We start from the raw sequence: 12,016 nt of genomic DNA, 5'->3' as shown, positions 1-12,016 counted from the left end.
GTGGACAAGAAGGATGAGGTGTATCCTCTGCAAAGCCATCTGTAAAGGCTGTGAAGGCTGTAGAGCTGGTCTCCTCTGGCAAACTCCACTGCCAGAAACACTCGCAGGTTATGAGCATGTTTCCAAATAAGAAGTAACATCTCTGTGTGTTAAATACTTCTCCCCTTCCTTCACCTGCCTTTGTTCAAACAGTCTGCTATTTTAAGAACAAGACAAGCAGTGTCGTGCACTAATCTCAGATATTCAGAGTGGCTCTTCCTGTATGTAGGAGGGTGGGAGAGCCCAGAAGTATTACTCAAGTCATTCCTGAGCTTAGGGTTATTGTAAACTGGAGCAGGCCCAGAGGAGGGCCAAAAATTAGAGGGATGGAACACCTCTCCTGTGCGTACAGGCTGAGAGAGTTGGGGTTGTTCAGCCTGGAGAAGAAAAGGTTCCAGGGAGACCTTATTGCGTCCTTTCAGTACTTAAAGTGAGCTTATAAGAAAGATGGGGAGAAGCTTTTTAGCAGGGCCTGTTATGATAAGACAAGGGCTAATGGTTTTAAACTAAAAGAGGGTAGATTTAGACTAGAGAGAAGGAAGAAATTCTTTACCCTGAGGGTGCTGAAACACTGCCACAGGTTGTCCAGAGAGATGGTAGATGCTCCATCCCTGGAAATGTTCAAGGTCAGGTTGGACAGGGCTCTGAGCAACCTGATCTAGTTGAAGATGTCCCTACTCATTGCAGGGGGATTGGACTAGGGGAGCTTTAAAGGTCCCTTCCAAGCCAAACTACTCTATGACTCTGTAATTGTAAACTTTTTACGTGCACCAAACCAGGAAACACCGGTGGCTTACGGACAGCTGGGTGCCTCCCTCCTGGCATGGGGAAGGAGGGGCCTGGCCTCATCCCTCTGTGCTCTTCCTCATGGACCCGCTCAGTGTGCTGAGCCTGAAACACGGGGTGGTTTTTCTGCATCTTCCTTTGCCCCTCCAGCCCTGAAGCCCCACCAGGACAGCCTGCTCCCTGCACCTATGACCCGTCCCCACAGTGACCCCCTGGCAGCACCTGCCCTGCCCCATGGCAGCCTGGAACTGGCCGGCAGCTCCTGAGGGAGGCCCATGGTGGACGCCCTGCATGGTCACCAGGGTGGTTAGAGGGGGTGGTGGAAATCCCAAGCTCTGAGAGGAAGCTGGTGTCAGGGTCTCGATATGTGGCCACCTCAGGGAGTTCAGTCATGGGGGCTGCCCCTGGCCTTCCCCGGGGTGCTGGTCCTGCCCCGCTGGGGGACCAAGCCAGGCTGGGGTGTCCCTCAGGAGATGGTGCTGAGGAGAAGACCATGCTAGAGGTAGCCCACGCTAGCTGTTATGGAGCTGTGGGGGACCAGGAGCAGCCAGCACCCGTCCCACTGCCCCCAGCCAGGGAGCAGGGCCAGCCTGTGAGGGCGGCCAAGGCCAGAGCCAGCCCCAGGGCGGCCTGGGGTGTGATCGGGGCCCCCATAGCCCCCTGCTCATCGGCCGCCCCTCCAGGCCATGCTGCTCGCTCCCACGCCAGTCACCCATCCCAGCCCATTTAGTTCCTCCAAGCCCATTTGTAAGAGTCCCCTTTGCCACAGAGCTGAGAGAAAAAGGGAAGAGAATGCCTGGGAAGCGTTTGGAACCACAGCACTGTGCCTCCCTGCTCGGGTAGCGCCCAACCTCCACTCCCAAGCCACCACTGCCCTCCCAGCTTCCCCTCAGGGGGCACCCAAAAAACTGACCCTGAAGCCTCATTAAAATAAAGCATTTCATTCCTGAGGAGACAGTGCTGTGAGCCCCCAGGGACACCAGCCATCTGAGGACTGCCATGGTTTAACACCAGCTGGCAACTAGGACCACACAACCATTCACTCATTCCCATCCCCGGTAGGGTAGGGAGAAGAGGGAGAAAAAACCTCATGGGCTGAGATAAAGACAGTTTAATAGAACACTAATGGAAGAAGAAAGTAATAATAATAATAATGGTAAAAGAATATACAAAATAAAGTGATGGAATACAATTGCTCTCATCACCCAGTGATCAATTGCCCAGGCTGTCCTGAGCAGCTATCATGGATTCCTGCTCCCTGCCCAATCCCCATTTATACACTGAGCATGATCTGTATCGTATAGAATATTCCTTTGGCCGGCTTGTCCTGTCTATGCTCCCTTTCAGCTTCTATGGGAAGCTGAAAAAGTCCTTGACTTAATATAAACATTACTTAGCAACAATAAAAACAGTATGTGCTATCAACATTATTTCATTCTTAGTCCAAAACACAGCAGTTGCTACGGGGAAAATTAACTCTGTCCCAACTGAAACCAAGACAGGGAACTGCAGCATGTGCTTCAGCTGGAAATCGGTGTGCAGAGAGGGACAAGCCTGGCTGTGGAGTGTGTTTGGCAGATATGTATGCCACTGGTCCTCTACAGATGTCCATCCCTCATATCTAGACTCTTCAGTCATCATGATACATCCCAATTTTCCAATGCTGCCTCAAGGTGCAACTAGACTAATCTCTGTGTTGGCTGTGAAACGGTCATGTAAGACCAAGAGAACTTCCCAGAGCGCTCTTGAAAATGAGGGTGAGGTCTTTAGCAGGTGTAAACGGTGTAGCTTTGCTGGCTACACAGATATCTACTGGTTGAGTGTGTAGTCCTGCACATGAAAATTGTTACCTGGTTCTTCCTGTTTATCACAATCACAGTTTGGGAAGTGTGAATGATTTGCAATGTAAAAGGCATCAGTTCCGCCAGGAAACAGTGTGCTGAACAGACACACTTCATGTACCTGATCTTTTCATCTCTGCTTGCCCTCCCCTGTCCACTTTGTGACACGCCAGTGGTCACAACAGGTTCTCCACAGAGAAAGGGTTGCATATGCCCTACTGCTTGCCAATTCGTGGGGAAATTATAATAGAGATTTGATGGTTTAGGAGAACAGACACAGAGAATCACCAAAACAGGAGAACTAGTGTCGGTGAAAGATCAGCAGCTCTGATGAAGTTATTAAGCACACATTTAGACAATAGATAGTAGACTGTTAGTGCAGACAGACTCACACACAGCCACAGCAGTTGTGATGTCCTTTAAGAAAGGACAACGAAAACTTCTTTGCAGAAACAACTGGGTAACTTTCCAGAAGCTGTAAAACCAAACTGTTGTTGTGTGTCAAAGCTCAGATACAGCAGTGAAGAACACTGACAAATTACTATTATGGAATAAAAAGTGTGCTATATTTAGTGACAAACACCATAGCTGTTCTCTTGTCTTGATCTTTGTTTATGGCAACAGAAATAAGTATGAAAGGCAAAGGGCCTTCTTTATTAGAAGGTGCATAGTCCTGTGCAGCCTCATTATTTAACTGTAAGTTGCATGTAATCAAGGGGCAATCATATTGCCAGAAAACATACATTGAAGGAAGAGCAAATAGCAAATATGTTTTATAGCTCTTCACGTGCATCAGCTGGATACTTTCTTCCTGTGTATTTCTTCAATCCTCTTCCTTACTAGAGTCCTATACATTTTGCTATCTCATGTAAATTTGGTTCATCCACTGTACATTCCATACACAAGTAGAAATACATGTTGTAATTAGCTAAAAGTTCAGATAGCCCTCCAGGAAGTCTAAATCAAAGATACATACAGAATCACCCATAATCAGGGGCAGCAGATGTGCTTTGACTTCTTTTCAGGTGGTTCTCAAAAAGGTTGAGGGCACAAAGTGTGGATGCATTTGATGGTGTCAGAGGCACTGGTATACAAATCTGAAGTGGGCAGGACTGTTAAATCATGTACTTGTCCATAACTGCAAAGGTCTTTTATCTAGTTTCATGGCAGTATTGTTACCAGTCCTTTTGCATTGCCAATTTCCTCAAAATATACCAAAGTCACACAGAAAATAGAACAACTTGCAATAGTATTGGCAACAAAACTCAGGCACTGTTAATGGTCCTTCTCTGGCAATTGAACAGAACCTCAGGATTTAATCAGCCTACTCTCTCCTTTGTTCTCCCACTGGAGTCTTAACTAGACAAGGAACAAGCCTGTAACACAATTCTGTACTATATCACCATAGAAAGTAGACTGTAGTTTCAGTATGTAGCAAGAAGTATGCTCTAGACTCACCATTTCTCTGCGATTGGCACTCACTTCATCTAGGGCAGCTGTCTAGTGTGGGGGGTCTTGTGACACTACTGTCAAGGATGAGGGATATCTTACCATGGAGTGAGCTACCCTCTCGGATGCTTTTCTCTTTTTTCCTGGAGATGCCAGATGGTGGGTTCAAACTGGCCACCTAACTTTTGGTAGAACAGATGAATCGCACCTTATTCCCATCTGATTGCTATCACAGTTGAGCATCGTACTCCTCGGGAGCACTATAGGAAAAGATTGTCCCAGATGAACATACCTGCCATTTCTTGAGATGCTCTTCCATGTCACACGTCTTCCCAGCAACCTGGGCTGAACATTGTCTTCAAGGTACCCTCCTCCTTCCTCTGAGAGATGTTCAGCTGTACATTCTTCACAGTCCCCAGTGAGGGAGGACTGACTTTACTGGGGTCAGATCCAGCCCCTTGCCCTTGCAAACACCCCTGCTGCATCAACCTCTCCTGAGGTTTTCCTCCCCTCCAACATGCACTCACACATGCAAACACACAACTTCACCAATTCTCTTGCGATTCCAGCAGGATGAAAAATAAAATTGAGGAAAAAAAAAATTAAATTAAATTGAGTTGCTTAATGCTACTGAAATAAATGTATCAGAACAGAACTTGTATTTTAGCTGAGCAGAAGCTCATTTAGCACAACAGAACTTACCCAATTCCTCTTTGCTTCTCATTTTAGTTATTCAATCACAAAGCACCACCAGAAAAACAGAGAACGATAATATTTCTTATTTGATAGATTAGATTTCTAAGTATAATTAAAACCATCTAAAATTGCATATGCATCTCTCTACAGGGAAAGCTAAAGACAATAAAAAAGCTGAGACAGAGTAATATTCATAATTTTATTGTATCTTTTTATAATACTGACTAGAACGCCAGATTTAATAATATTGGATGCAGGTATAAAAATAATCCAATCCTTAAAAATTATATTTTGCTACTACAGTACTGTATAATTAGTGGAGGCTGAAAATATGATACAACTTTAAATAATACTGGTTTTGAAAACATCCTCGGAACCCCAGCGACTTGGAAGCAAACATTCAGAGATACAGAGAAGGAAAAAGGGCAGTGTCAAGTACATAAAGCAGTTTACATTCAGGTTGATAAAAGAAGCACAAACAAATGCTGAAAATTTACCTTTTGAAAGAGAGCTCACGAAAGGTAAGCTTTATTACTGCAATTCTGAAAGCTGCTCAAATAAACCATTATGATTTTACATGCTAAGTCAGACCTCCTGTTAAGAGAAAGTCTTGTAGAATTTAACAAGGCTTAAAACAAATGAGTGAGTTTAACAGAATTTCCTTTAGAAAAGGAAACTATTAAATATTGGTTAGGGTTTTCTTCTTTAAAGGAAACCTACCCAAGCAGATTTAATTGGAGACCTTTTGGGTCAGACATTGTTCAAGAGAAGTGATCAGTTTTTACTGTATTCCACAGGATTTTTCTGTACAGGATTTTGTAGATGTGGGGGATGCCTGCTGTGGCCATTCACCTAAGCAAGACTCCCATCCCTTCTAACACTTTACCAGAACAAAGACCAGGGAACTTACTATTTACATATTAGTTTTGAGGATCACCAGGTACCCTCTCTAGGTTTTCCCTCAACAAGGTTATTACACACATGCAATACAAACTAGACACAGAAAAGGTGTCATCCCACATATGACCTTACAGTACAGAAGCCACACTTGTCTTAGATATTTACTTCTCCAAAACATGTAAGCACATTCCTTTCTTCTTCTTCTTTTTTGTCTTTTTTTTGTTGTTGTTGTTGTTGTTATTTCTTACCCCTTCATGGACTTCTGTCCTACTTTTCTATTTCAGCAGTTCAACGGAACAAAGAATTAAATACACGTTGCAAGGCTCCTGAAATCTTAAAAGCACACAGCACATGCCCCCTTTGAAACTGGGAGATCTTCCTTCATTTCTGAAGGGAAAAATAAGAGTGAACTGAAGAGCTCTTATCTGTGACTGCAGGAAGCACCTCTACATCCCTAGAATATCTTACCCGATAGGGAACAGGTTGGCTGATCAGTAAAACAATTACACAAAATTCAGATTCATTCTCTTCTCAGGAAGGTGTTTCAGATCTTGAACCTGTTTTGTTCAATCTCACATAATACAGGTTCTGCTAGAGTAATAAGTATACTTTTAAAAAAATAAATACAACACGGAAAGGCAGAAACAGTATCACAGAAATAGGCAGAACACAGATCCATGGGAAAGCATGTACTACACACAGGTGACCCTGGTGGTGGATTACTTCAGCCCCCAAAAAAACTTCATGGGAAAGTTACCCTGGTCACTGTAATGGCTGCTGGATTAGGCCCTTTGAGTGTAAAGAGGAAAAAACATTAGTCAGCATAGGAAGAGCATTTAAGTAAAATGCATCCGTTCTTGTTAATTTAAGGAAAAAAACCTAAAGATTAAACTTCACTCTGAGGGAATGAGAAGTCCAGCTGGATTTGGAACGGATATGGCCATTGACTGGGGTTAGAGACAAGCCCTGGGGAAGCACTTGGCGTGTCTGCAGCAATGACCTGCTCCGCTGCTCACTCAGATCCCAGCAAACACTGTTTACACACATTGGCATAAACAACTTCACAAGATGACAAAGCCCCCTCTCTATCTGCAATTTATTTCTATTTTTAAAGCCTTTTACTACCACTTGGTGTGGAGGCAAATACCTTTTAGAAGCCTGGTCACAAGGGGTGACTCAGGACATGACTATGATAGTGGGACTTACGGGAAATACCGCAACAATGAGATTTGTTGCTGCTGTATTACCTCATGCTTTAACTGTGGAGGGCATAGTGCATCAAAATTCTCCTGTCCTGTTTTTTTCCTCATCTAGCCCAATTCTGTGCTGTGAGTTTTCAACAGCACACAAAAGGTCCCCGATTTTTGCAGTGCAGCTGGGAGGGCTGGCCGGGGCGAGCAGCGGTGCGTGGCAGGGACTCAGGAAGGCTGCACGTACCAGCCTCCCTTTTGAATGATGCCTCAAACCTGTGTTTTGCTGCTCTGCTCACTGGGGCTACCTTTCCTAGGCTGAGTGCCAGGTGTACTTCTGTGAGCGAGGGGCTTTTGTCAGCACAACTGGCAGAGCACCATAGCAGCAAACGTGTGTCTCCCACGTCTTTTCCTGTCAAGCAACAGAATTAGCATTTTTTCCAAAGTTAATAAAAAACACACCCACACAACTGCCCACGGGCCCTTGCTGACTGCTCCCCTAGTTTTTCGCAGTAGCCAGGAGCCAGGGCAGATTTCTGAGCAGTGTTGGTGTAGTTTTTCTTCCTTTCCCCACATCTGGCTGAACCACTTGCATCCTCCTTACAAGAAACATGCCATTTCTATCTTATCCTCTGGGACAGTGGAGAGCAACTCCCCTTGGCAAAAACATCCAGCGCGCTCAAAATTTGCATCTTGGAGTAGCTAAAAGTAATCTAAGCAGTCTGAGAAACAAAACACATTGATTTAGACATCCTACGGGGAGTTAGGTACTGAGCGGAGAGGCATCCACATTTGAAAGTGGGCTTGAGGGCACGTGAAGATCCTTCTCACATCCAACAGGAGCAGTAAACCTTACCACGCCGCTGCCAGAGGGTGCTTAGGTTATGGCAGAGATGGAAGCAGCCAGAGAAGATCCTGGTGGCAGCTTTAGCAGAGACAAGCTGCGCTGAAACAGGCCATATCCCTGCCATGGCCGGGCAAGCCCACTGCTACCGGGATGCGGTAGTACACAGCTGACGTGAAGGAACTGCCATAAACTATCAAAACACCCTGCAGGGCACCCACACCTCTGCCCTAGTGGAACCAGGAGCCGGTGGGGTTGGGGTGAAGACAGACGTGTCACAGCACAGGGAGTGGCTGGGCTGGTGGAGATCTTGGGGCTGAATCACTTCGGGCTGTACCTCCTAGCTCCACAAAGACTTCCTGGAGCACCCCGCAGGAAAGTACCTGTGCTCACCCAGTGCTGACACTGCCTAAATCCTCTTCTGCCCACTGAGCCTCCTAGGACACCCAGAGACAGCGCTGCATTTCAGGAGAGACCCTTTTCCTCCGCCTGTGGGTTATTTCCTCCTTTCTCACCAAACCTAAAAGGAAGGTCAGGCTGCAATAGATACATTCTCACATAAAATTTCCCATTGTTTACCAGGTCTGGCAGAGGGAAAATTTCACTGCGATAAAGTTCTCTCTTTTGGAAAAGGCTAAGTTTTGCAGTCCTCACTCAGAAAATCCTGCTGGTTTTACTAAGACCTTTTCACTCCAGATCCAGTATTAAGAAGAATTTGAAGATCATTAATTATTTGCAAACTTTTGTGTGATTTCAAACAGGAACAGTCTTAACTCGTTTCCTTTCAAATCCCTTGCAATTTGCTGTGAGATACAGACCAGTATTTTGTTCATATAATCCATGTTACTCTTCATACAGAAACTGATCTGCAATTATGAATCGATATTTCCTCCTTTGTACTTGGCACAGGCAGGAACTTTTCCCAGTCTTTGAATTAACCCAGCAGTTAAACATTTTTGCTGCTACAACCTGCAAGGTTGATAGTGGATCAGATAGACATGTAGTTGCGTGCACCATCACCATAAGATCATGTAAGTGCAAAGCACACTGCCCTTGGCATCCATAAAGTCCTGGTTTTCTGCAAGACCACGCTGCTGTTTCTACTCAGTAGATAAGGGATGAGGCATAAAAAGACACTGCGTTTGTGTGCTGTGGCTGCTGCACCAAACCATGTGTTCTCAAGCACATTTGTGGTGCCTTTCCTGCCTTGCAGTTTTGAGAAAACAGAAGGAAATGTGAACAGGGACCAACAACCTCTTAGCCCACGCGTCTGATAACTGCCTACTGCTAGCTGCCCTTCCTCTGGGTAGCTGTTGCTCATTTTTGATCGGGTATACAACAGCCTTCAAAGTGCTGGGAAAGGATCTGGGGACTCACAGCATCTATAGTTCATTCTAAATTTATAAATCTCCTTATCTCTTCCTCTCCTTTGTCTGTTGGGGGGGAAGAGGGAGGGAGGGGTGGGCACCTGTCATTCTGGTTTTGGTCAATTCAGCCAAAACCATGACCACGACACAGGTACTACTACCTGCTCCCTGACAGAGGGCTCCTCATCACCCCAGGTTTGCCTCCAGTGAGCAACTACACAACACATCAGCATCTTATTTGGCATTAGGCACTTTGGGGGATGCATCCCATGGTCCTTAGAGCTTCAGTGAGATGAGCTTCTTCTATGAACTTACTTGTAGGCACTGTGTCTTTTTGAACACTGCGGGAGGCTGGTAGAGGGAGAAGGAAATATCAGAGAGTATGTGTCCTTCAGTGAAACTAGCTTATATACACACTACAGAGATGGGGGGTTAATGGCTAAGGAATTGTGCTATTTGTTATCCTCCTACAAGCAGCCACCTTGAATTAAGAGCACAGCTACATTCAGGGGAAGGATCTGCATCTGGACCCTTAACTGGACAGGGTTTGGATGACTCAGGTTAACACTGCAGTAAAGATAATCAGTAAATATACTTCATTTATAAGATCTCTTTCAACACCCAGCTCAGGTCAGAATACAGTCCATGAGTTTTCAACCTGATCTTTGGTGAGAAATGTAGTAACTTCAGTTCTTTGAGGATGTGATTAATATGAATTAACACACCTAGGTGAGGAAACCTGCCTGGTCTGAATCTGAATCACTCGAAACTAGAATGGAAGAAAGCAAAACACTTCAACATAAGTGATCTTTGTTCTGCTAGAACTGGAAGCATCATGTTTTTCTCTGCCTTAAATGCAACTGACTGCAGTGAGCCTTATTTTCCAATGTACTGAAAGCCTCTACAGCTCCTACTGAAGTCAAGGTGGGCTGTGGAGGCCTGAAAACTGTCTCATCTGCAGTGTCCAGAACTCACATTCTACCTGCCCAACCAGAGGTATAGCATTATTGCGCCTTCCCAGATTCCTTGAAAGGAGCGTGCTGAATTCTCAGCTCATGTTTTGCTTCCCCATGAGCAACTATTTAACATTATATTGCTGTTTCTACAGGCATTTAAAACCCTGCAGGGAAACAGAGCCACATAAGATCCTATACAGAAGCATTATGATGTTATGTAGTGGTATCACTTCTGAACAATGCTGGTTGACAAAACAACATGCTCAGACTCTTCCCTATATAGACAAAGCTTTCAAAGCAGCGCACAGCACCAACTGTGTCTTTTTTTCAGTTAGAATTGCAGTGGTAAAACTAACTCTCCTGTACTCCTTGGAGACAACCAACTCATTAATTCAACCAACATTTCCAGGCACCAGGCTTCAGCAAAGACCCAGCCATCTGCAGAACTTGTACCACTAAGAAGGCGAGGGCCAGAGGATCAGCCAGCTTCCCTGTCGTGTATGAAACGCAGCAATGGAAAAGGGAGTGGACAAACTTCCCTACCAAAAGGAGTTGCACAGTGAAACTTTGCATGAAGGTTGGCTAAGAAGACATGCACAGTCAACAGTGAACAAGATCTGTAAACAAAACACTCCCTAGTGGTATTCAATGCAGAATGGTGGGCTTAATTTCACCTGCCTGTGCTGATCCATGCTTGCCATCTAGCGTAAAGAGTGAAGAAGCAACACAGAACAAATTCAGAGTATACGCGTTAACTTCCATCTGGATCTTTTAGTGATGTGCACCTTGAGCCATTCCCTCCTCCTCCTCTTTCTCTCTGCTGCTCAGTGAGTGTAACCATTTCTCAACGATCGGCATGGAGTTCAAAGTCCTTTCTGTTAAATGGGAAGAGTAAGATTGATGTGGGCTGAACTGCCCAGGGGACAGATTGTACCTGGGGATCAAAGGCCACGGAACTGTGTCAATCTTCCACTCCCTCTCCACTCCCTGCTAAAAATAGTCTCTTCTTCTGGTTTCATCACTAATGAAGGATGGATTGTATTGTCCAGGGTAGATGCATGAATGTCGAGATCCAGGCAAACCAGTGTAGGGAGGATAAAGTCCGTTTCTTTCCAGTTCAGGATTTCTCAGTCCAGTTGGCTGTATTAGCAAAAAAAATTAAATAAAAAAGGTCTTATTCTCACACTCAAATCCTCCTTCAGGCACAGCCTGATCACCTTTCCCAGCAGTTATTTTGGTAGCTAGCATGAACGGTGTGATCGCTAATGATGTCTATAACCTAGAATGATTTTTACTGTGGGAGTTATGCATTGCCTGAAGGGATTATTCTGATGTAATCTAGTTTCACTGTCTTGCCACTTAGCACACTTGAAATTTACCTGACTCCACCAAGTGCAATCTAAATTGACAGCTAATTTTTAATCCAAGAGAATTGTGCTGATGAGCTCAGGCACTGAAACAACTCTCATGAAAAGGAAATGTCTCTAGAAAATCAAAGTTAGTCTCCTGCTTTAAGTATTACCTGGGAGCAATTCTCTCCTCATTAGCCAAAGGTACCTATTCTCCCAACACAGGCACTTGAGTTACATGTCAAATACAAAGTGAAATGACCTTTCTTTCTCTTACTTAAGTAAATCTCCTGGGGAGACTTGGTTGAGGAACTTTGATGTTTAGGACCGAGACTGTACAATCCTTTCACCCAGTAGCTAACAGAGCAGATCCACGCAAAGCCCTCATCACCTACTCCTTGATAACAAGCTCCCCTTTCTCGTCACCAGCATAATAAAAGTCTTAACAAATGCTTAGAAAATGCATTTTCATTTCCAAATCTCTCATTCTTACTGGAAGCAGGATGGAGGGTTATTTCCCTTCATGAGGTGCAACCCAGTAAACTTGCTCACTGGAAAACCTAAAATACAAGCCAGAAAAAAAAAAAGAAAAAAAAAAA

The 12,016-nt window shown here is 44.7% G+C and overlaps 1 protein-coding gene across 6 annotated transcripts in view; it reads right to left on the bottom strand.

Moving 5' to 3' along the window:
* Positions 1-4,996: 4,996 nt before the first annotated feature.
* The window catches only part of HEG1 (heart development protein with EGF-like domains 1), a 56,674-nt gene continuing 49,654 nt past the window's right edge, over positions 4,997-12,016 (bottom strand). For 5 of the 6 annotated variants that reach the window (XM_014939673.1, XM_014939681.1, XM_014939690.1 and 2 more), the window contains one exon: positions 4,997-11,208. In XM_014939673.1, coding sequence (XP_014795159.1) covers positions 11,059-11,208 — 150 coding nt within the window. In that variant the 3' untranslated portion in view covers positions 4,997-11,058. The remainder of the gene's footprint in view (positions 11,209-12,016) is intronic. The other variant, XM_014939706.1, reaches the window with a different exon arrangement.

The sequence above is a fragment of the Calidris pugnax genome, unplaced genomic scaffold (genome assembly GCF_001431845.1).
Source record: "Calidris pugnax isolate Ruff unplaced genomic scaffold, ASM143184v1 scaffold21, whole genome shotgun sequence".
In the NCBI taxonomy this organism is placed as follows: domain Eukaryota; kingdom Metazoa; phylum Chordata; class Aves; order Charadriiformes; family Scolopacidae; genus Calidris; species Calidris pugnax.
This window is presented reverse-complemented; position numbering and strand designations above follow the sequence as displayed.